This window comes from Anguilla anguilla, chromosome 15 (genome assembly GCF_013347855.1).
Source record: "Anguilla anguilla isolate fAngAng1 chromosome 15, fAngAng1.pri, whole genome shotgun sequence".
NCBI classification, from domain to species: domain Eukaryota; kingdom Metazoa; phylum Chordata; class Actinopteri; order Anguilliformes; family Anguillidae; genus Anguilla; species Anguilla anguilla.
The window spans coordinates 12,520,838-12,546,605 of NC_049215.1; the positions used below are offsets into that span (position 1 = coordinate 12,520,838).

General features: G+C 43.8%; 1 protein-coding gene across 10 annotated transcripts in view; it reads left to right on the forward strand.

Annotated features, from left to right (window-relative positions):
* The window catches only part of LOC118214040 (syntaxin-binding protein 5-like), a 99,520-nt gene that overhangs the window by 16,738 nt on the left and 57,014 nt on the right, over positions 1-25,768 (forward strand). For all 10 annotated transcript variants that reach the window (XM_035393443.1, XM_035393445.1, XM_035393451.1 and 7 more), the window contains exon 3: positions 22,709-22,790. In XM_035393443.1, the coding sequence (XP_035249334.1) occupies positions 22,709-22,790 (82 nt within the window). The remainder of the gene's footprint in view (positions 1-22,708; positions 22,791-25,768) is intronic.

The window sequence follows — 25,768 nt, forward strand, 5'->3', positions numbered from 1 at the left end:
TAAGACAAATGTGGGATAGCACCAATAGGCACAGAATAACAAAGTGTAATGTCAGCAAAACGAAACAAAAAAAAAAACGGTATTGTACTTAGTATTGTAAACAAAAGTACATTTAACCTGTTTACATCACTATGCCTATTGCCTGTGTTTACATAACCAAGCATGATTAATATCACAAAAGGAGCTCCAAAAAAAGAAGAGGGTAGCTACAGACATTGGAGCCATGGTGCAGTCTGAAGAGATAGGTCTTCAGTCTGAGTCAGATGGCCCTAGTGCTCACTTCTCCGCAGAACTGAATGTGTTTTAGATGCAGCCATTGATGTCGGCATGTTTCGGCACTAATCTTCAGATCTCTGCAGGAGTATTTTCTCATTTCTGTGAGCGGCAGGCTGCTCCTGCATCGTGGGCGCTGTGGACCCGACCGTGGCTACGGCCTCAGGGCATCTGTGCGCCATTGTGTTCTGGATCACATCCACACAGTAAACACACCTCTAGAGAGGCGGCTATAAATACAGTGGAAAGGAGGAAGGAAGCGTGAGTGAGGGAGAGAGAGGGGGAGAGAGGCGTGGCTCCTGTACGCGCTCGTCTCCGCCGCGGAGCCCCGGTCCCGGGGACAGAGCGCTAAACTGCGCCGTTTCTCCAGCCCCCTCACACGGGGCCCTCGGGGCGGAGGCAGGAACTGCAGCGGCGAGCTGCACACAAGCAGGGAAAGGTCACTGCACTATGAATGACAGCACAAAGGGGAAATGTCAGCGTGCTGCCGTAAGGCATGGCAGAGCCTGCGAGCTCGACCCCAGATGCACCTGAGCGCTCATATGCTTTTGTGTGTGTGAGTGTGTGTGCATTGCATGTGTGTACCTATGTGCGCATGTGTGTGTGCGTGTGTGTATGTATGTGCGCGTGTGTGTGTGCGTGTGTGTATGTATGTGCGCGTGTGTGTGTGCGTGTGTGTCTGCGTGCGTGTGTGTGCGCGTGTGTGCTTCCTTACCTTGTTGACTGTGAGAACACAGCAGCAGCAGAGGGATTATATTACAGTGCTCTGCCCATTATGCAGCACTGTGCCTACAGGCTAACAGCAGAACCTTTATGCTGCAGTGCTGTACCAGCAGGCTAGCAGCAGAGCCTTTATACTGCAGGCTAACAGGCAGTGGGCACAGTCTGTAGTAATTCAATCTTCTCACCCATTTTCACCCATTACTGTGGAGGTCGCGGCCCACCATAAGGGATGGCTGAGTCTGTGAGATGGGAGGCAGAGCACTGCAGAAAACAGATCTGAGATGCGCCCGAGTGCTGCCGCTCTCCGGGTTAGCTAGCGGTGGGAGCTAGCGGCGGGAGCCAGCGGGTCCCCGCCTGACCCCTGCTCCCATCGGCGTGCGGGTCTTTGATGAGCATTTTCACTCTGTGAAGTTTAAAATGGCTGTTGACAGTTAGTGCTCCCGGTCCCAGGAGAAGGGGAATAGATTTTCTCAGAGGAGGAAGTGCTGAATGGTGCGACCGTGCTAAAACAGCAGGGAGGTATCCCCGGTGAAAAGACTCCCGGTGTCTGCTTGTAAAGGAAAAAGGGGCTAGGGGACAGGAGATAGGGCATAGGTGGGAGGGCATAGGGTGCACAGTGTAAATTATATATCATAGGAGGGGGTCCAGAACTTGCTTAGAAACTGTAATCATCTTGGTTTATCTAACACACTCTTCCCCATGGTAATTTTCTAAGTGCTGTGAAATTGTAGGTTATTATTGTGTTTTTCCTTTATTGGGAATATTTTTCCCTGTGCAGAATGGATTAGGGGAAAAGTGGGGTAACGTGTTGGATCCCTGTCCCCTGGGGATGGGATAATGGGTGCAGGTTTTGGAGGGGGGGGGCGGTCTCTGAGGACAGTGGTGAGGTTCAGTTTCATAGCTTGAAATGGCTGTCTTTGTTTTGGCCCGGTGTCCATCGTCTGATGGGCGAGGTAAGCGAGGCCCGGGGGGGGCTCCTGTCCCGGCGGGGGGGGGGGGGGGGCGCTTTGCGGAACGCGGGAGGAGATACACGACGGCGCGCTGAAATACGCGGGAGCTTAATGTGCTCATTTAGATACTGCCGCCGTCGCCGTACCCTGCCGTGCGTGTTTCCATCTCATGTTTTTAAAGAAGCGGTTATTCAGGTCTGACAGGCTCGCCACAATCCTGCGGTTTCAGCGGCTACACGGTACCCCCGGCGCACTGTGCGCATATGCTTTCTGATGGGGGGGAAAGACATCCAATACACTGTTTGAGAGTATTCATATTATATTTCATATTTATATTCAGGCTCGTAAGGGGGTGGGGGGGGGGGGGGGGGGGGGGGGGGGGGGGGGGGGGGTGGGGGGTTGGAGAGATGAGGGGAGGGGGATAGGGCACCTGTTGCTATTGACCCAAGTGCTGGATTTTCCCCTTTAATTTGATTTAAAAATGTACAGTATATTTGTATAATTATTGTAGCTGCTATTCATTTTCATTCATTCATTGTGGTTAAATGTATTCTGCACAACGACTAGACATTGCAAAACAGTTTTTCTAGGTTTGCATGCCCTTTTCTCACTTTGAGCACCTGCCCCTCAAAAGATCTCTGCATGGCTTTCCTTATACCCCCATCAATATTTAATGCCCCCTAGTATTCAGAATGTTACAGAAATTACATCAAAAAGAATATGGTGTAAACACGACTCTACTCCCCTTCTACAATAGCACCTATCTTCCAATTATCTTTGCTCCCTCCTGCACACAAAAACTGCAGAATTACACAGTGTGTAAGTACGTTTTTTTTTGAGAGTTAATGTTATTATTATGGCTGGGCCATAGCAACCAAAGCAACACACCTTTAGTTCCCATGCGAAATTATGCAGTCACAGGAGACGTGTTGCACACAACATGTTAGCTGCCCTATATTGTGCCACTGATCTTATGCGTTTATCACACTTTGGCCCACATAAAGCCTTATTAGGACAAGCCTAATTTTCACCGCCTTTTTTATTTTTTTTTTAACTAATAATAAAGAAACAGAACTGTCCTAAATATACTCTGTTCTAAAATGGCTTAAAATAAACAGAGGTGACCAGACCCTGCCTCAGAGTGGAAACAAGCATCTGCTTCTGAGACTGGAGATAATTCACATCTGATAGGCCAATGCCTGACAGGGAGGACGGATTTTACAAAACAAGGCCAAAGCATCCCATTCAATGGAAACAACCATTTCTAAAGGTCCATATGTCATCAAGGCTGTGATCCATAAATAAAATGCATTTTTTTGTGTTTGTAGTCTGTTGAAATTTTTATCTGCCAAATTCAGAGCACCTCCTAAAGCATAATTCACTTAAGCACTGTTGTTGACAACCAATCGGAATGAATGCATTGAATGTTTTTAACAGCCAATCAAAATGCAGCTTGTTTGTTCCAGGAAGCTCCTGAATAGAGGTGTGCTCACTACCCCAATCTGAAACTGTGACCTTAACCCTCAATCAACCAGACTAGTAAGAAACCAATTCTCTCAAATATCTTTATTTCTGAGATCTTGGCATCACAAGTTGGACTGTTGAATAAGTATGAAGTTTTCCTTTCACTGTTTTCATGTACCAAGACAACCCACGCTGAATTCTTTTGATTTGATTTATTTTTTGGGAAATCAGCTTAGCGTGAGTTATTAAGCTTTTCCCAGTCCATTGCTTATGTGTCTGTGTCTGAGATTGTACTTGGCTGTTGCTTGTTTTGCTGGTTTTATTTCACAGTGAGATAGCTGAGTGTGTTTATCATAGGCCGTGTTTTGAAGAGCTTGACTCATAATGCACATGCAGAGTACCATTTTCCCCACGAGCACGAATTGTGACCATGTATTTTAAAGTTAATCTGTATAGCAAAGAAATAAATAATAGTGCACTATATTGTTCTTTGGCTACAAATCAGAATTTCTGCTTTCTGCAGGGCCATTGAGTTGACTTGAAAGTGTTTGGTCTCACTAGATTTGCCACGCAGGTGATTCAGATTGTGATTATAATTGCTGTATATATTTTGTGCTGGGTCAAGCAGGAAACAAACCGCATGCGCTGATGGTTTGTCCCCGGCTGTGGAAGTGGCCTTGTGTCTCAGAGAAAGATAACCGGATCGGTTTCACATAAGGCTGGTGTGTGTAGGATGTGGGTTTGTGGCCTAATCACACAGGCCTGGAGAATGCGTCTCTGATGTGGGGACCCCATTACGGGGCCATGCTGGGTCTGCCTTTATCAGCTGAGCTTCATTTAAATTGGTGCCACTTAGATTGAGATTTTACGCCAGCAGCATCTCTCCATTCTCCAGATAATGCCCAGCCCAGCCCGGTGTTTACGTGTAATTACGGCTCATCATCGTCGCTGCGGCCCGGGAGTTTGGAGCCAGGGAAAGGGCAGATCCTGCATCTAATAAGGAATGGCTGTTTTCCCTGTGGAAGCCCTGTGGAGTGGAGGTGCGGCGCGGATCGGTGTTTGTGCGCGTTTGTGCTCGCGGTCAATTACGGGTGACAAATGTGTTCTTTGCTCAACGCGATGCTTTCACTGCGACTGTGGGCCGCCGTACACACGTGCACGTGCACGCACCTCCGAGCCTTCTCGCCAAAACCCGTCCCTCGCGGCTGACAAAGCAGCGCCCGTCGCCGAGGAGGATTCCTCATCAGTTTCATTTGTGGGCGAGGAGCCGTGTTGTGCTGTCTTTGAAGTCCTTTTGTTCATCCCGGTGGTCTTACACGCTGAATTTAACCTTACCCTTCCCTTCTCGTGGCTCAATCAGTCCTGGCAACAACAACATCAAGGGTGTCTTTTATTTTTTTGTGTTGGAATAATGGTAATCTGGCAGAGGAACACTCGCTGCATGCTAATGACGGAGACGAGTGGAGAGGCGACTGCCGTTTTGGCGGCTGCTTAGATCTGCCTCCTGTGAGATGTGGGATGCACCAGGGTGTGATGTTTTATGGACGTTTATCAATGGCCTGATTTTTTTATTAGGTTGCTGTTTCCACCGCTTTTAATGCTTTGCTTGTGTGGTTCCCCTTTGTTGTGTCAGCGAAGCAAATTTGAATTTGAGAAAAAAGATGAAGAGAAAAGATTCAATCTGCGTGTGAATTGAGAAGTGGGCGCACTGTGAAAGAGGTGGGACCGTTTGTTTGAAACGTGCTGGCCTACCTTTTGTGTGCCAGTTGAAACCTTGAATAAAATACTGCATTCATAAGCATTGCATACTGCCTGTGTGCACTGCATATTGTACTGACGGAGGTTTTCCCATTTGAAGAGCTTCACTCACTGTGTCTTGTCTAGCATGGTCTTGATTGGTGTCCACACTGCAGTCTGATTGGGTGTTGTGACCGGCCCTGTCAGTCCGCTCTGGTTGGGTGTTCTGATTGGTCTATGGGCAGAAATTAGTGCCAGCAGAAATTGAATTTGAATTGCATAACTTAAATTTCCATTGTGATAAGGCCTACCCTCGCAGGGTGAACATGCTGTATACTGTTCCTGAATTGCTTTCGCTCAGAGTAAATGTGAAATGAGGATCATGGCAGTTAGTTTTTCTGTACAGTGTGATGCTGTACCAGTCCTCTTACATTACCTCCTCATAACGAGTACTGACAGTCAGTGCTTTGAAATTGGTTTTAAACCCTGCCCTTGTAAGCACCTCCGGTGATCATTACATGTTTGATGTTTATATTCTAGATAACCAGCTGGAGTAATGCTGACGGGTCACGTGGAGGTGTGTCTGTGCTGCTTCTGATTGCATCACGATCACTGCGTCCCGTGGCCCTGAGCTCCATTAGGGATGATGGATGGAGTGTGTGTGGAATCAGCTCTTCATGTTGTAATGCTCACTTTTGCTTACTGACAGATAATGAATGTTCCCACTCTGCCACTTGTCTTAAGTGGCATTTAGAGAAGATCAGGAGACATGACTCACTTCTGAGAATGAGCTTGGTGCTTTCCTTTCACTGCTGCGCAAAGCTTTAAACTGTGTGTGTGTGTGTGTGTGTGCGCGTGTGCATGTGTGTGCGTGTGTGCGTGTGCGTGCATGTGTCTGTCTGTGTGTGTATGCGTGTGTGTGTGGGTGTGTGCGTGCGTGTGTCTGTCTGTGTGTGTGTGTGTGCGTGTGTGTTTGTGTGTGTGTGTGTGCCATTTCACATTTCATCTCTCTTGCAGTCTACCTAATGCCAGTGTGAGTGAGTTTTCTCGCATGTGGCAGCTGTGTGAATGTGTCTCCTCTGGGCTTTTAAACATGCAGAGCTCTGCGGCTTCAGAGAGCGCTGTGGTCTGCCTTCAGAGGTGTTCATGAGGTGAAGCCATTGTGTGATTATCAGAGGGATGAGATAACAGGATTTTTCTCTCTGTATGAAATGATGTTGTTCATCTCCAAGGAGAGCAACTCATCCAGACCTGTGGCTGGGACACTCCGGTCACCTGTTTTAAGTGATTAAAGTGTCTGATTAAATTGGACATAATTTCGGCGGGTTGTTGTAATGTGCTGCGAATGACATCATTCCTGTTCTGATGCGCTTTTAGGCACACAAAGCCTCCTTTCAGACTGCAGTTGCATTCTCAAAATTTCCGCTGTGAGGAGAATAAGGTCAAGGTTGAGAAGGATGTTCCATCTGGGAAATCAGGCGCTTTTGAAGATTTAAAATTTAAAAACCCCAGCAATCTCATTTGCATTCACATCCTAAAAAAACCCTGATTTCTGCAACCTGAGGATTACTGTTTCAGTATTACACGGGAATACACACACAGCACTAACACAAACGCATACACCTGCATGTACAGGCACCATGAATGCAGTCTTGTGGGAGGATGATGATGCATTAGCATGGAGATTACATTCCTTCAACAGAATTTAGTGCACTTTAAGAAGCTTTAAGAAGCTTGAATATTTTCTGTTACAAAACTGTGAATATATTTTGTTTATTTTCTGTTATATATATGTATATATATATACACTGTTTATGTATTATATTTTTAAACTGTGATTTGGTCTATTTAAATGTTATCTAACATTAGGAAGTAAATTAATTTAAAGCAACTTTTTAGAGTCCTAAAACAGAAGTGGGAATGGCTGTATGGTAATTAGCAGGAGGGATATACACATGTAATTAGGAGCAAGAAAATTTCAGTCTGTTGTTAATTAATGCAGCACTTTCTCTTTCTCTTTCTTTTCTTTTTCGTACCATTTTTATCTCTTCTTTTTATATCTTTGTCTTTTTCGTCCTCTCCCCTTACTCCTCCATTCTATGTTGGTCTTTTACCTCTCTCTCTCCATCTCTGTCTGCATCCCTCTCTCACACCACTCATCTCTCTCTTGCTCTCTTTATCTGCACACAGCCTGTGTGCTCAGAAGAGCAAGCAGTGAAAAGGAAAGTGCTTTAATGATTGGTTCTTGTTGCTATAAAAAGCTTCCAGGAGAAAATCAATATTTCCTCATGGTGGATGGTTCTGTTAGAGTGATATATTAAGAGATCTGCAGTAATGGTGTAAATGTTTTGATTGGTTAATTTTATCACATGGTTCAGACATTTCATTACTGGTACCCAATCAAAGCATACAATACATAAACGTAAAGTAATAATTACCCATTCTTAGATTTCAAGAGTAAAATAATAAGCTTGCTATCATTGGCAGACTGTAAATCTGAATAGCTTGACTACAAAGTGTCAGATTTTACTATTGTTATTTTACTGACAAAAACATGAGTTATGAGTAAAGTGCTCTTTCAGCTATTATACTCAACATTCTGCTTAGTCGTTTTCCAGGGATTTCTGCCTAAATGCAATGCCTCCACAAAATTGTACAGCAAAATAAGTTAGTAATTTAGCATGCTTTGTCTTTATAAGAATCAGATCAAAAATTCATTTTTGTTTGGATCCGTGTCTATGCAAAAAAAGGACTTGTACACAGCAAGTCAGTGTGGAGTCAAGTCAAGTATTGAATCCTCCAGAGCTGAAGTTGTTAAAACAGTTAATCTGTAGCTTCAGGTTTCTCATCGGTACCTCGCTGCTGGTTCTGCATTGGTACCTTGCTGTAGGTTTTGTATCGTAGCTGTGCTGCAGGTTCTATATTGTCACCATGCTGCAGCAGAACTGGATATGAGTTGTGAATCTGAGGAGCTGAGAATTTAATATTTACGCTGCTTTTCTGCAAACCTTGCATTTTTGGTCTGCGGGAATTATGCGAAAAGAGAGTGAGGGAATGTATATACTTCAGCTAAACATACCCACCAAATGCCATTGAAAGATGCAAAGCAGATGTTCAGCATTACATCATAATACGACTGCTGTTTTTATGGGAATAGGATTGTGGTATTGTCCTCCTGCAATGTGCTGAAACATCCTCCTGAAGCCACCTGTAGGGTATCATTAACACTCCCTGAACCAGCAATGGCTAATGACTTTTTTAGCTTCATTGAAAAGAACCCCCTGTCGGTCAGGTTTGTGTGTATGTTTGTTCAGAATTAAGTATCTGCATTCATTTGAGTCCAAAGAGCTGTAAATAACCACTTCCATAGTGACTCCTGCTAATGCATCATCATCATCATCATCCTCATCAATGGAGTTCCTGCAGCACAGCCTATAGAAGACTGCTGTGTTTCTCTCATATTCCTTTTTTTTTTTTAGTCTAAAGAATGCTTTTTCTGTCCTTGTGCATGTTGATTTAACATACAGTTACTGTGCATCTATCAGTATGCATCTCTGCATGCCAATATAACAGTCTGCATCTCTGTGCATTTCAGTCTAATAAATACATCTGTATATGTCAATCTAACGCTGCATCTCTTTATGCATGCCAGTCTAACGACTGCAGCTCTGTATTCCAATCTATATGAGCTTCTCTGTACATGCCAGTTTAACAATCTGTGTCTTTACGCATGCCAAAAATCCAGTACGTGTAAGTATAGGGATAAGGCTGGTCTTTTGTTGTACATGGCAGTCTGTAGCCTGCTTTGTGTCTTTGTGCAGGATGATCTAAGAAACACTGTGTCTGCAGTCTGTGATGCTGTGGAGTCTCTGCCTGCAGTGAGCAGCAAAGCGGCACACCGTCAGACACTGCGATAAATACTCCATTTTATAACATCCCTCCCTGGCCAGCACACAGACTGGCCCCTCCCGCAGCTGACTCCTGGCTACTGCACAGCTGAATCTCTGTACCCTTTGTGTTTTAGGGACCCTGTGCGTGTGTGTGTGTGCGTGTGTGTGTGCGTGCATGCGCATGTTGAGGTTGAGAAGAATATATCTCCATACCATTTGTCAGGTGGTAGTGGAGTAGGGAAGATTTGACTCAGCAGAATTTATCTTGTGCAATCCAAATGTGTTAGGCTGTGTTTTCCTCAGTAAGAGCCAGTGTGTTATAGATATGCACACATGGGAGCTGTGGTGTGGAAGCCACAGGCACATTACAGCCGAGAGCAAAGCACATTGATTCCCATCTGTGTGTGTTAGCAAAAACAAAAGAACAAATTTTACAGTATTAGGAATGAGATGGGAATGGTCTCTGATGCCCACCCTGCCTTTTCTGGATGCTTTCTTGTTTTTTGAAATTTTATTTATTAATCTATTCTTTTTTTTTTTTTTTTTTTTTTAATTTGGAGCCCAGTGTGCAGCTGAACATGTCCAATTCCCACCCTTATATGGAATGTCCAATTATCTGCTTCCTCAGCTGCGTTCACACGTGAAACCACTGCTGATTCAGGGGAGTGTGGACAGCCATGGTTCTGCTCTGCTCGCCATCTTCTTCTGTTCACACCGCAGACTACAGCCAAGCTCCCACAGACTGGAGTTGGACCTTTCATATGTGCCTTTGCCATGCAGTCCACGGCTCCCTGATAAACCATTGGAGGTCGCTGGAGAGCGATAAAGCGTGGTGGCCTAACCGACTGAACCCTCCCATAACCTGGGCGACACAACCGGCAATTGCATCGCCTTATGGAGCTGCCACAGCCAGCGCCAGCGTGGCCTGGATTCGGTCTGAAGCCATGGGGTTTGTCCTCAGCCTAACGAGCCACAAAGCAGACTCTGCTTGCTTTCTCATTGGTTCATGAACATCAGTGTCTGCAGGCTCCTGGAGGGTTGCAGTATCTGCAGGTTTAAGCAGATTTAAGGTGAAGTAGATTGCTAGTAGACTGGGACAAACTTTACACCAATTGCTTTCATACATACAGCAGTCTTCTGTCTCTTAGTGGACTGTTCACTATTCAATTCACAGGAGTGTTACATTATTTATTTTTATCTTCTTTCTCTCTCTTGCTCTCTCTCTCACTCTCTTCACTCATTATTAGCGGGAATCCGAGGATGTAAGAGCGACAGGTCCCTGCCTGTTGAGAGTTCCACATGCACTGAACCCCAGGGGATGCTGGGATACGACAACTTGAAAGCCAGAGTGTTCGAGATATTAGACAATGACAACAGCCTTCATTCTTATGATCTATTGAATCTGCATATGCTCCAGCCTTGAAAGAATTAGCATTTGCAGCTAATTTTGATGAATAATTACAAGTGCTTGTTTGTTTTTGTTTTTTTTTCTTTCTTTTTTTTTCACCAGCACAATTTTGTGAGCCATTTTGAGTCCTTTTGTTGATTGCTGGACGCTAAAAACAGTGATTTTATTTGTGAGAATATAAGGATCCGTTACATGTTAATTGAATCCAGGTGAGACTCTTCTCTATTGTTGGCTTGACTGTGCTTAAAGGATAAAGCACAGTCTGCTTTACTGTGTCAATTTTCCTTGGATTTGTACTAGGGTTGATTATTAATAGAATGAATTTTCAAAGTATTCATTTAATATTGGATGACTGAAATACAACATTTTAGAACTATCTTCTACATGATTAACGACATGGATTCTGATAATTGGGAATTTCTGATTGGGTGTGCTATTTCTTCCTCCCTCTCTGATTGGTTGGGCTGCTTCTTTTTCCTTCTCTGATTGGGTGGGCTACATCTTTCTCCCTCTTTAGTTGGGTGAGCTCCCTCTTTCTTTTGCTCAAATTATGTTGGCTCGCTCTTTTCCCCTTTCTTATTGCGCTGCAACTCCTGGAGGTTTGACACATCTTGACAGTCTTTTGAGCTGTGTGTTCAGCCTCTCTAAGTGATCAATAATTGATTTAGTGAGTGATGCAACACGTTGTTCATTTCAAGCACAGTTAGCAGGCCCTATGACTGGTGAGAGAGAGAGTGAATGTAGAGACAGTGTAATGGGTAAACCTTGCCACGGATTTGCAGCCTTACTGTCATAAACTTCAGAGAGTCTGGATTCTGCTGTCTTTCTCATTAGCTGATGATTTGTTCTCCATTCCCTTTCGGTGTTTTATCTCTTCTCTCCTTTTCTCACCATCTCCTTAAAATCTTTCAGTGAAATTCTTTCATGTCAACTGAGCTTGTTATGAAAGAGTAGAAACAACAACAACAACTTTTAGCAGATTTGTCTGTTGTGCTATTGTTCTCCACAATGCTAAAACAAAGGGCAGTTGTCACTTCGGTTCTGTCGAGTTCATTATTTAGCGGGGATCATTTTGATGAACGACCTGCGGGACAAACGATTTTCACAGCCGGTTTGTTTGAACAATGTGAGCTCACCTGAGTGAGGATGAGTCATGATGTATTGATTCTATGTGATTCTGAAATCTCTGTAATCACTCCCCTGTCTGCAGTGGTACTGGACCATAAGAGGTCTGCCTTTCTGGTAGCATTTGAGTTCTCTGGAAGTTAATTCCGATAAAGGTTATGAGATGGCTGTGCTTTTGTCTCTGCACCACTTTTCCAAACAAGGTTATGCCATGTGGACCCAAGTCAAATCATTATTTGAAATGCTTCAACTACAACCATTTTCAGTTGTATACAGAATTATTTTATATTTGTACATTTTTGTTCAAAACATGTTTGACTGAAAATCCTCAACGGTCTGTAGGATTCTTTTCATATTTTACTGGCATGTAAAATGTCAAAGTATTTAAAATGCATGTCTGTCTGAGTCCTGACTATCCTATTACTGAAAGGCAGCAATGTGGAGCACTCGCAAACAGAAGGTTAGAGGCTTATATCCCAAGGATTATGGGTTAGAGCCATAATCAGGAAAGACATTGTTGCATTTTCAAAATGTGCAACTTCGTTCAAATTCCCTATCAAATTTGTTGATGAATGATGCAAGTACCTTTCACAAGAATGTAGTGGGCATGTAGTAATGGCCTGGAATCATTGTGTATTTCCTTTGATTTTGGGAACAGCTAAGTGAATAAGTAATTTTGCATTGTAATTTTGCTCAGAGCAGGCGGTGAATTTGACAGTGAGCGCTCCTGTCCCATTAAATCCACTTCCTGTCCTTTATCAGCTCAAAGCTGTCGTCGGGTCATTGGCAGAGTTATCATTATCCCTGTTTGATCTCTCCTGCGTTAAATGGAGCGTGGTGAATGAATGCCGCTATTTACTGGCCTGTCAAAAGCAGTATGAAAGTTTGAGCGGAGGGGGAGGGAGGGAAGAACAGAGTGTGCTTATTGCTGATGATCGCAGTCATTAAACTCCCACCCCCCCAAACATCGTTCCTCACTCTAATTCCCAATGGCTAGACCAGACAGATGCCCCCCAGACAGCTATGCACCCCATGAATGATCAAATTCACAGAAACTGGGGAAAAAAAAGTGAATCAAAACAACGAAGAATTATTGCTCATCCAAATCACTGGGTTTATGTAGATATTGGCCTTTATAACAGCTGTCATCTTTTGGTGTGAAGGAAGCCTTGAAATGAGAAAGCGTAAGGTGAGGAAAAAATCCAATGGAGACATTATAACACGGCAGTGACCTGGCGGTGACAGGTTATCTTATCTCCCCGACGCCGCTGCGATTCAGAGCCCGAGAGAACCCCTCAAATCCAATCAGATTTCCCCGCTGAGAAGGGCACGCGGTATTTGCGTTTTCTCCTCATTTGCGGCAGGCCACCTGTGGCCCGCCGTTATCGCTCTGAGATCGCGTGGCCGCTTTCCAGAACGTTCCCTCCTCTCCTTCCCCTGCGCGGCAGATGTTCCCGCGTGGCTCGGCACCACAGACGGCGGAGTCATCTCTCTACATTCATTTCCTCCCGTTCGCTAACAGGTGTATCATCTGGCTATCAGGTTCCCTTTCCCCCCAGATGTGGAAAATACAATCAGAGGAGATAATTAAAGAGTGGCCGGGCAGCTTCTGTGTGAGAGCAGTCTATCAGCTACCTGAGCTGTCATTCAGAGGGAGAGGGAGTGAGGGAGAAGGGGAGAAAGGGAGAAAGGGAGGGCTTCTTTAAACCAGACCATGGTTGAGATAATCACTTAGTTGACCTGAAAACGTTCAGGTTCAGTTCATAAAACCCATGCTCTAACCTCTGGACATCACCATTATTGAGGATTAAAACAATAACTTTTTCCTAAATTAATGAGTAAGAGACAGTGTATAACATAATATTTTGGCATAATGCCACTTTGGCCTGCTTTCATCGTTAGAATGTTTTGGATATTTAAAGAAAAATACAGAGCATTTGTCATATTCCCCTTGACATTTCATATTCCCCTTTACTCAGAGCAAGCAGATTTTCAAGTTCTTTGACATGCATGATATTGAAGAGAGTATTCACTGGTTTAATGTGGATACCACTGGGTTAGATCGGATCTCCATTCAATGCAATTAGCATTCAAATTTGCATTTGACATCCCTAGAACAGCTGCACATTTGTAATTCAATACAGAGAGACGAAAGGGCCAGCATGCTCTTGTTTACTCTGTTTAATCTTGGCACTAGTTAAAACTATCATTTTTAAAAATGCATGCAAAGAATATCTAATGGCAATTTACCTAGCTGTGCAGTACATGAGCATGTATGATTGATGTTAAGGCATTGGAATTGGTGCATCTCAATTCTGTTTATTGGGGCTCTTGCTATTAGCAGTTTATTACCTGGAATAGGAAATAGACTGGATTGCATTCACAGCCCCTGCCCTGGAAAATGGTCACATGGTCAGGCTCTTCCACCAATGAAAGTAAAGCGAGTTTTTGAATGGATTAATTATTATCATTGTGGTAAGATGCTGGTAAATTTATGAAACATTGTGGAACTGAATGGGTTACATGTTTGGATCAGTGGCTCTCCGGCTCCCTGACCGGACTCAGGATGCCAGTGTTTCTTTGCCTCTCAGTTCCTGCAGACTCTGTGTGGTGTGTTTGGTTCTCAGTGCGGTCCCTGCTCTGTGTGGTGTGTTTGGTTCTCAGTGCGGTCCCTGCTCTGTGTGGTGTGTTTGGTTCTCAGTGCGGTCCCTGCTCTGTGTGGTGTGTTTGGTTCTCAGTGCAGTCCCTGCAGGCTCTGTGTGGTGTGTTTGCCTGAATGCAGGTCTGACTCATCTTCATTTCGATCACCGTGCTCCACAGAGCTGTCAGATTGGATCAGCAGGGAAGCTTGCAGCTCCCAGGCACAGACTAATGACAAAATAACTAAAGAGAAAGGCAAGTTGAGTGAAAACAGGGTTTTACTGAAGGACAGGGTTTTTTTTCTGAATCAAAACTATGTCTTGGTTGATTCTTTGTTGTGGTATTGACCACAAGCCAAATGGAAAGTAAACACTCAGTAACGCTGGCCCATATTTATGTGTCACTTCCTGCAAATGGCAGTTGAGCATCAATGAGTTCTCATTGATTTTTCATTCAGATGTTTGATTCAATTGATGGCCACTTGACCCCTGACCTTCGGCCTTTGTCCTTTCACTAGCACAGCATTAACAGGCCTGTGGGGGCACGGCAGGAGGGGTTAGTGAGAGGAAGAGGGGATCATGCATTGAAATGGTAGGCTTTTTCAGGAGTCTTTGGGTCTCTGAATGCCAGGAGGTAGGTCTGTGACTGTTTCCATTCATTCAGATGCTAGCATAGGTCTTTCAGAGAAGGGTTCACATGCCCCTGTATGCTCCAGGCTATGCGTTGAGGCACCTGTAAGAAAGTGTACAATCCTGGCCCTTGAGGACAGGAAAGGTCTTTTCAGGACCAGAGGAGTTCTTCCTGTTCTAGAGTGAATTCGGGAGAACCACACATGACCTTGAAGTGACATTATTGGAATATCTGTGGGGTTAAACTGTACAGGAACCAGGCCTGTGTGTACTCCTTTAGCTTGTGAGAAGTGTGAGTCGTTCTGAAGAGATGGGTTTCACGATCTTTCACAGAGCACTGTGTAGCCTCTGAAGTAGCCTTTCCCTGTAGCAACAATGCAAATGAGCAGATTGTGTGTGTGTGTGTGTGTGTGTGTCTGTATACCTGTGTGTGTGCACATGTGTATAAGCATGCATGTGCTTGTGAATGTGCATGTGTGTGTGTGTCTGTGTGTGTGTGCGTGCCTGTGTATGCATGTGCCTGTGTGCGTGTATATATGTGTGTGCACATGACTGTAAGCACTTGTGTGTGATGCAGTGGGTTTATGTCCTGTGTTTACTCTGCTCCTTGCATGGATACTGCAGGTTCCCAAACAGTGTGTGCAGAAATATTTGCTTTCTCACAGTGCCTGTGAAAGATTCAGAGGCACACACTGTGCAGGGTCAGGGTTAGTGTTGATTTTTTTCATGTGGACTCTGTGCCTTCTCCAGGGAGATGGCTGTGAGATTCAGTCTGCTACTGAAGGAGTGACTGTGGCAGTGAACTGATCCTGGGTCCTGCTTTGGGCAGTGAACCCTCTGCTCCTGACAGAGGAGACAGGGCTCAGCTGATCTGAGATCAGGTAGAGGTGATCCCGCACAGTACAGATTGCTGTTGTGTGCCGAACAAAGAGCATCTGAAGGGCGTGTAACAAATCTGCTATCATTTGAAGCGTGCCTTAATAAATGCCCTTGCCCATAACTCTTTGTCTGTTTGAGAATATTGGAAGAATAAGCTAGCTCTTAATACCTGACATATTTCATATATTATGCTTATAAAAAGAGAACTTGGGTCTAATGCCCCTCTTTTTAAATTCCCTTTAGATTCACTTTAATTAAATCGGAGAGGTGACATACTTGCTGCATGTCTAATTGCTAAAACAGTACTAGAGTTGTCCTTTCCCCCCAGGCTGAGAGGGGACAGGGGACGGAGGTGGGACAAGGGAGTAGTATTTTTTTCTGTGTCTGCATTGCTTCCCCATCAGTGATCTCGATCTGATCAGCAGTGATGCGGATACTGTATCTGTAGAACTTTGCTAGAGGCTCTAGAGATTGTAGCCCTGTGAGGGCTGTTGATTGGTTGTATCAACAGTTTGCCGCGGGGCTCTTGGAGCTCAGAGCTGTGTTAGCGAATCGCACAGATGATCATGCTGATGCATTGCACTGTCAGGCAGTACAGCTATTTTGCAGGCAGATTCACCACACTGCTATGAACTACAGAACCCAGAATTCCCCAGGAGAGCTCAGAGTGTGAGTACTGCTATATCCATACTGTAAGTGTCACACTGAGCTTGATCTAAAGTTGACGTGCATGTGGTAGGATCTTCAGCTTGATCCTAAACTGGATGTAGACAGGTAGGAGTCCCCATGGTGATGTGTCATCTTGTGTTTCTTGTAGACAGGTGGGGCTTCCCAAGGTAATGTGTCTCCTGTTGTAAAGACAGCGATGGGTTCCCTGAGGCTTCAGTTTCAGTACAAACGCAGCACAGAGCTTCAGCAGGGCGTGTGGTGGCAGTGTAGCGCAGTGGTTAGGGAACCAGGACTGCAACTCCAAGGCTGAGGGTTTGATTACCAGCTGGGGTGCTGCCGTTGTACCCTTGAGCAAGCACTTAACCTGAATTGCTGTAGTAAATATCCAGCTGTATAAATGGATTTTGTATAAAAAGAATGTGAGCTTTTTAATTCGCTCTGGTTAAGAGCATCTGCTAAATGCCCAAAATGTGGTGTAATGTAATGACTCCTCTCCTCCAGCCCAGGATGGGTGGATTTGAACTGAAAACAGACCATGCCAGTGGGCGGAGGGGTAGGAGGGGAGGATCACTTCCTCAGTACGGTTTAGTGGGAATTCTACGTACAGTGGAGAGCTGGACTGCAGTTGTCCTGCATTAATAAGGCTTTCCTGACACTGCAGGGTCTGAAGGCTTTTCAGACCGGCAGCTCATCTCTTGGCCCTGGTTGAGGATGCTGAACACTGGGAGACTGCCTGTGTGAATCAGAAGGGAGCTGTCACACTAGCAACATCAGGCGTCTCATTTTCAGACCCTGCCACTCTCTGAGTCACAGCCCACAAGCCTGCATTCATTTTCATCCTCTCCTCATCTCACCTCTCGTCTCCTGATTCTGTTCTTGCCTGTGCCTGTTGTTTACACTTCCCCCTCTTTCCCTCTCCCACTCTCTCAATCTCTGCCTAAATCCCTTCTGGACCTCCCTGTCTTCCTGCCTGTTCGCTCTCTCCTTTTCTTCACCTGTCTCCGTCTCTTATCGTTCCTTATCCCTCTTTTCAGCACATTCTCACTCCCAGTCGTTTTGTCCCTTCTGTCTTTCAGTGTTTTCTTTCTTCCCCAACCCATGTGACTAGTCTGCTAGCCTCCCTACTCTCTCTCCCTCTCTTTTACTCCTAAACTCTTCCTTGCATTTTCTCTCCCTGCTTCTCTCTCCTCTCTCACTCCACCCCCTCTCTCTCTCTGAAAGATAGGGTGTCTGCATGTGCAAACCTGACTCACTGCATTGAGTGTGATACATAGTTTATAACCATACCTGCAGAATGCTTCCGTTGCAGTGAGTCATAGAGCTTCTCTATACATATCCCCACTGCATGTGTCCATGTGTTAGACTGGTATGTCCCTGTTAATGCTGGAAGAATGACATGGCTGTGCTCACTGGCTCAGTGGAATAGGGCCAGCTGCTAGGAGTGCATAATAAGGTATGTGCTTTTTTTCTGTTTGTTTCTTGTTCATGCCTGGAAGTCCTCTCGTGGGCTTTGTGCTTCCTCAGAGAGCTCTGCCCAGGGTTGCCAGGTGAGAAGAGAGGTGCAGGTGTTGCGCTAAGAGTGTGGGAGGTTTTCTCTGTGGTTGACATTCGGATCACAAACTCTTCAAGCAGGATTTGAATGTTCGATGTATGATTCCTTACCATGTGCTTCCTATGAAAGCCATTTTATACCTCATTTAAGACAAACCAAGGAAAGCTACAAATGATCTTATAACAGAATCATTTATAAATAGTCTTAGAAATTAAATGAGAAAGTGGAGGAAGTGGACAGTGAGTTACGTGAGTGTGAAGCTGCTTGTATTCAAAAACACAACAAGAGTGTATGTTTTTGTGTGTACGTGTGTGTGGGTGTGCGGGTGTGTGTGTGCGTGCGTGCGTGCGTGTGTGTGCGATACAGGCAGCCTCACTGCAGTTCTCTCCAAATCAGGAGTAAAGACATAAGGCTAAATAAATACAGACGTTAAGCCACATTCTGCTCCATGTCGCCGCTGGACCGCAGTGTTCACGCGCTGATGTGCAGCAGCTCTTACTCTCGCTCAGTCGCGCTCCTGAAAGGCAGATGGGACAGAAAAGAGTGTGTGCCAGTGTGCGGGGAGCCACCCGTCTTTTGTAAACACCCATGTGACCCGTCCTCTGCCCTTTATTCATGAGAGTGTGGAGCCTGGCCCACGGCAGTCACCTTCTCAGAGGTAATTAAACTCAAGGACAATTAATAGGCATTCATGCATCGGCAGAAATGAAAGCTGTGACCCCATTCCTCTCCTGACCAGAAACCATGGAAACCCCTGGCACTACCACACCAGCCTCCCCAGAGATCTGCCTACCTCAGGTATAGGTTCCTCATTTACATTGTCTGTCCATGCCTGCACTTTAATGCCATTAGGTATGTATATTCATACAATGGCAGGGGTAAACGCTTCGTTCTTATGCTGAAAGCTCTCACATATATTCATACATATAGGTAGAATAAGCATGTCCAGTTGCAGCTATCTCACTAGCAACCATAACTACCTGGTCTTGTTAATATGCAGGTTTATTAGAGATACAAATCATGCAGTGTGGCGGTGTTGTAAAATGATTAGAGGACTGCGCTTGTAAATTGAAGACTGTGAGTTTGATTCTCAGTAGGGATGCTACAGTTATACCCTTGAGAAAGGTACTTAACCTGAATTGCTTCAGTAAATATCCAGCTGTACAACAGTAGAAATGTAATCTGTGTAAGTCGTTTTAGATAAGTGTCTGCAAATGGCATAATGCAATGGTGTCAGTGTGGGTTTAGAAAAGTATGTGATTTCTCACCACCATGTTTATGGCAGTATTACTGTATGTCATTGTCATAGTTTATATCTTGCATGCTAAAACACACAAACACGCACACCCATAATGCATTTCTGTTTTAGTTGCACATTTTGTTTATGTATTGCTGTTATATATAATAATGCATTTTGATAGTCATCCTCCTTCCAGCAGTGTATGGCTGCTGATAGCAAAGTAAGCCATTGTCTCTGAGCATCGTTATAGCCCTCAGACGGAGTGTTGAAATGCGGAATATTGGGAATATCAGTAGGAGCAGTAGGGAGCAGTTTTACCTTCTCCAGAGAGGAGCAGGTGTATCGCTCAGCGCTGTCTGTCACAACACGCTCTCACTCCTGCCACGTTCCCCCGCGCCTCCCTGCTGACATGTGACACCTCTGCACTTTATTTTAGGTTCTTTCTCCTGTCTGTCCCGCGGTGTGAAGTTCTGCGACTCACTGGCGAAAAAGCAGATAATCGAATGCATTTTAGGACAGAGATTTACACTTCCTCTCGCTAAGAACACAAGGGATTCCATTTCCTCAACCTGCATGTACCAGAGACCTGCACACCTTTGTGTTCTGATCTTCAGCCCTAGTTTTTCTGTGGAAATCACGCTGTGGCAAAACAGGTCGCTGTGCCGAGTCTGCGTGGAAAGGTTTTCCTTCGTTTGAAATGGCAAAGTTGGGTGTCTGTCTGTCTGATTTTCTGTCTGACAGGACCTGCATTCCTCTGGCTCATCTCTTTCATGATCCTGCCCTGATTGATATATAACATCTGTTTCATGGGTCTGACTTGAACGGATAGGATATTGTGTTATGGTCTTCCCAGCTGGTTTTATTGATTTCACTGTGTTGTCAGGAGAAAGAAAAATCAATGCAAGGAATTCCATTTGAAGACATATTTATAGCCTGGTCAGAAGGCTAGTGCTAACCAACAGTGCTGTTTTCAGAGTTTGAGCTTCATAACACATAACAATTGTATGTGCATGCGTGTGTGTTTGACTGTGTGTGTGTGTGTGTGTGTGTGTGTGTGTGTTTGAGTTTGAGTGTGGATACACGTGTTTATATTCTTCATTAGTGACATAGTTATTACAATGGATTGCTGATAAGAAGTGTTTTCAAATCCAGCTGAAACTGAGCTGATGGGCATTGCAGGCATAGATTCTCTACCTTCAGTTTTTCAGCCAGTCCTGGCTGCAGCAGAGAGCGAGAGAATTGGAGACATTTAGAGAGCTTCCACAGAGACCAGGCTATCTGCTCACACACCTTTTCACATATTCTCAACAAGAAGGCTGCCACTGGAACCTGAGGCATCTGTCTGCAGCTGATAGAGGACAGAGCAACCTAATACCCCCCCCCCCCCACCCCCCGACACAGACCGTTATTATTTTTTTGGTCGAAAATCTTTACAATTTGTCCTTTCTTGTTTTAATTTCAATGTAAATGCAAGCAGCTCATAATGATTTGCTTTTCTCCATTGTATTACATGGATACATTCATTTCAGGTCAGAAAACACTGTCACACACACTCATTTTATTTCTGAAACTAGAAGACAGGACATCACAGAGAAAGTGCATTTGCGAGTGCATGCGTGAAGAAAGCAAATTGTTCTACACTAACTACTGTTATTTTGAGTCCTACGCTGTGCAGTTGCCTAGAGCAAAGCCTGTGTACTTTTATCTGCATGTTTGCCTTGTATCTGTTTTTAAATGTACCTGCTCTATCCATCTGTGGCCGCTTGCCCCCACTGTCCCACGGAGAGAGACTAGCCCATTTCTCCTGAGTCATTGTTGAACATCGCAACGACCACAGATTTCTTTTCTTGACTATTGACAGTCTTTTAAATCTCAAATATGTTACTTTTTTGAGCAACCAGGCCTCTGTCTCTAAATCCAAAGAATTTTAATTAAAAATTAAAAATATTAAATATTGGAGCTGGTGTTGTCGATCCCATCGCTCCATCTCCTTGGGATCTCCCTTCTCGCCACCCTTCATCTAAAGTGGAAGTTTTTGATGTGACTAATGAAGAAACTATTAGTGATATTATCGGGAAGAGGAAGTCATCCACATGTTCCCTTGACCCTATTCCTACTAAGCTTTTTAAAGGTCTTCTCTTGCTGCTCCCAAGACATAATTATGATTATCAACTCATGATTGCAATCTGGCATTTTCCCTAAAGCTTTCAAGACTGCCGTGGTGAATCCAAATTGGACAGTGCAGTCTGTAACAATTATCGACCCATATCCAATCTTCCCTTCCTTAGTGAACTTTCGGAGAAGATTGTTCTCAGTCAATTGACAATTCACCTGAACGACAATAATGTATTAGATTAATTTCAGCCAGGCGTTCGTGCCAACCACAGTACTGTCTGAGACTGCACTCTCCAAAGTAGTTAATGACCTTCGACTTTCTGTTGATGACAACAGAAAGTCGTTGTCGTTGCTTGTTCTTCTAGGCACTGCATTTGACACTATTGAGCACAGTGATTTAATTGATGGACTGAAGAAATGGGTTGACCTCTCTGACAGGGTCTTTAACTGGTTCCACTCATATTTAACAGGGAGGTGGGTCTGTCAGTCTGGGCGAACTGGTATCTGAAAGTACTGAGAATATTGACCTTGGCATTGCCCAAGGAAGTATTCTTGGCTCAATTATATTTTCTCTGTGTATGCTCCCTCCAGTCATCCGGTCATCTCATAAGTCATCACAATGTCAGCTATCACTGTCATACTGATGACACGCAGGTGTACATATCTGTTTAACAAGATGATCCCAAAACTCTGAGTGCCCTCACGGCCTGTCTCACTGACATCAACTTGTGGATGAGCACAAACTTTCTAAAGCTAAATGAGGAAAAGACAGAGATTCTCCTTGTAGGATCAAAAGTGAAATGACAGATACTCATCTCAAAACCCTGCTATCTTCTGACCAGCCGAAAATAGTTTTACTTTGCTTTTTAATGTCACTAAGACCACATTTTTACAGTGCAGCTTATTGTGTAACTAGTTTAATGGTCATAACTTACTTCCTTGTGTTGATATGGTTAGTATAGGTTTGGACTGGGGGAAATAGCCAGTTAGATTCCATACTCTTTTGTATGTAGGCCAGTTCTCCATTTCCCAGGCTTGTGTTTAAGCTGCGTTTCTTCAGCATTTATAAACAAGCTCAATGGCTCAGAAAAGTGATATGTCTGGGATGAAATTGCTATTTATTATTATTATTATTATTATTATTATTATTATTATTATTATTATTATTACTGTGTATATGCAGTGTCATACTGATAAAGAGTTGTGTCTGTCACAGAGTGTGAGGATTTAATGATCTTGTTTTTACCTTTAAGTATTAAGTTTTTTATTTTTACTACAGGTGACTGAGGTAAAGTGTTTGTCTGTACATGCCTCTCCCGGTGTGGTTGTGTTCAGCGTTTATCTGGGTTGGGCCTTCCCCATCCAGACCTATTTGTCATGTGTGTTGGAATCCTTGATTTGATGATGAAATCAGACTGGGACGTCCCGGCGTGGACTGCTACTGCCAGCATGACAGTGGAGCGGCCGTCCTGCAGCTGCAGTTCCTCATCAATGAGGTAAGAGCGACCCTGACTCGCCACCCTGGCAAGGCATTCTGGGATTGATGGGCATCAAAAGTGCAGGCTTTTCTGTCAGTCCTTGTATTGTTGATATGTAGTTAATGTGGATGGATACCAACTGCTTAACTTGTTTGAGATTTAGCATGGAAAATTGTACTCGTACTTGGCAAATACATTTAAAATGATGATTGAATTGATTTAATGTGATCATTGGACTAAAATAAATGTATAAAATTGTTGACGCATATAGTAATCACAACAGATAGTGGCACTGCAGTAGTAACAGATTGCTTATCTAGCACACGTCCGTGTGCGTTGCTTTGTTTTGGGCATATTATTGCCAAGGAGGTTGTTCTGGGAGAGGAGTGGCTTCGACTTTGTTAATGGGGAGAAACACTGTGTGCCAGACTCTCAGAGAAAGTGCCAGACTTGCTCTCTCATGCCAAAAGGTACTGCACTGCCACACTAATGAATATGACACCAATATACCAGACAGGGCTGCTGTTAAAAACCTCTGCCATGAACGCTTGATCCATCCGCAATGCATTGTGGGCTTGGAAGCTAAAAACTGCTTCTAATGTTGCAGAGAGGCATGGATGTTAGCCAACTGTTCTCATGGACTAGCATAATACAAATAGAAGTTAAAAATATGATTGGAGCTGATATTATTCCTGGTGTTTTTTTGAATGCACCTTCTAAATTTAAATGATCATTTTGGAAAGGAGGACAAAAATTTGTGTTTGACTGAGCATCATTTAGCATCCTGGAGGGGAACAGAGTTCATTCATGAAATTTTACATATTTTGGTAAGAAGACCTCTATTTACCCCCTTATGTAGCACCCCCTTTTTAACACAAGCCTGAAAATGACATACCAAAAATAAAATGGTTACTGTTCCTAAACTCTTTTGACTACAGACATAATTCTGGTCTCTACTGAAAGGTAACCCATGTGAGTTTGTTTTGGAATATTTTCAAAATATTACAAGTAACAGATGCTAAAATACAGTGGAAGTGGAAGTTTTTCTTCTGTTTTTCTTTTCAGTGGATGCAAATGCTTGTTGCTGTGCCTGTGGCAATGCTGCCACAGCCACAATGCTAGACAAATCCTCGCTCACATTTTGACAAAACCATCAGAAATGAACATTCTGCATGTTTTTTTCTGAGCTATGTCTAGGCAGGTTTCCAAAAAGGCCATTTGGATACTCGAAAAGGACACTCGAAAACTAAATTATATTATGGGTCTTTAGAGGTGTAAAATTCAATATATTGTATAATATATGCTCGTGAAAGAAGTATGCTTAAAAGTTGCTTGCTTTCCCCTTGCCTGTCACCCTCCTCCCTCTCCATTCTGTCTGTGTTGTTCCAAAACAAAACAAAAAAAGGTGAGGACCCCCCAAGCTTGTTCTGCTACCCCACATGTTACAAATTATGAATTGTTGTTGCTAAAACATTGACTTTGTAAAATAGTTTATAGAGATAGAACCATGAGTTTTACAACTTTCAAGTAGTGTATTGTGTGACCGGACTGATTGATAATTTCACCGTAAAAAAAACCAGAAAGAATGCAAATAAACCCACTCCGACCTGTGCGATTTAAGGGGTTAATGATCAATGGAATTTTATTCCAGACAGAAGACAGTGTAAGAGTAACTGTAAGAGTTTCAAAGACAAAATGCAGGAACAATAAAGTGAGATTGCTACAGCAACTCAATAGTTGATCTATTTCATGACATTGCTTTCCAACAGACACCATACATGGCTTCATTCCAGAATCGCCAACAGATCTTCATTAAGATCTCACTGATATGTGGGATGTATACAATATGATGCTATAGACATATAAAATATGAAGAGTGCTATAGAGGGGGCGACATAGCTCAGGAGGTAAGAGCGGTTGTCTGGCAGTCGGAGGGTTGCCGGTTCGATCCCCCGCCCTGGGCGTGTCAAAGTGTCCCTGTGTAAGACAGCTGAATGGTTCCTTGCATGGCAGCCTTTCACTGTTGGTGTGTGAGTGTGTGTGTGAATGGGTGAATGAGAGGCATCAATTGTAAAGCGCTTTGGATAAAAGCGCTATATAAATGCAGTCCATTTACAGTTATAATACAGGCTGGGATTGTGGTGCTATTTATTGGAGAATAATAAGCTGTGTCTTGTAGACCTTTACAGCCAGATCTGAGGGTGTTGGAGAGAGCAAGTCAACTAAACGAAATGCTCAAACTGCCTCTGATCTTTTAGAATGTGATTCTATCTTTTGGAAATGCAAATTCTAACATGTAGGTTGTGTCACGAATGGTTGTTGTAATTGTTTCTTAAAAAATAAAAAAATCCAGACGTTTATATAACAAGAAAAAAGAGAGCAAGGCGTTGGAGCAAAGCTGTTAATCTCTGCAGAGGTCTGTTCTGACTTTAATTTGGTGCCAAATCTCTCTCTCTCTCTCTCTCTCTCTCTCTCTCTCTCTCTCTCTCTCTCTCTCTCTCTCTCTCTCTCTCTCTCTCTCTCTCCCTCACCCTTACCCTCTCTCTCTCTCTGAAATGCACACATGGACACACACATGCACAAGAATCAGCGCACACACACGCACACATACATTTAAATTATTTCAAAAAGAAAATGAATTTTACAGGACACAAATGGTTTTTCATTTTGATTAATAAACCAACCAGCAGCTCAGGTACAGGTGTGTTCCATCTGTGTGAGGCAGATTCAGATGATAAATATTGCACTTTAATAATAAAACAGGGTTCTGGTTGGTATTGTGTCTGTTGGGAAGCCTATCAGGTGAAGATCTGAAGGCTCATCACTGGACATCGTAATGGGATTCAGGACATTGTGTTCCCCATTGTGTTCCCTGTCTGTGACAGATGCAGGAGAGAGTCTGATGTTAGCACTGTAATGCTCTGAGTGTCAATCTCCTGTTTCTTTTAACCTGTGACTTTTTTTTTGTGGTATTTATTTTTGATTATTCTATTTTT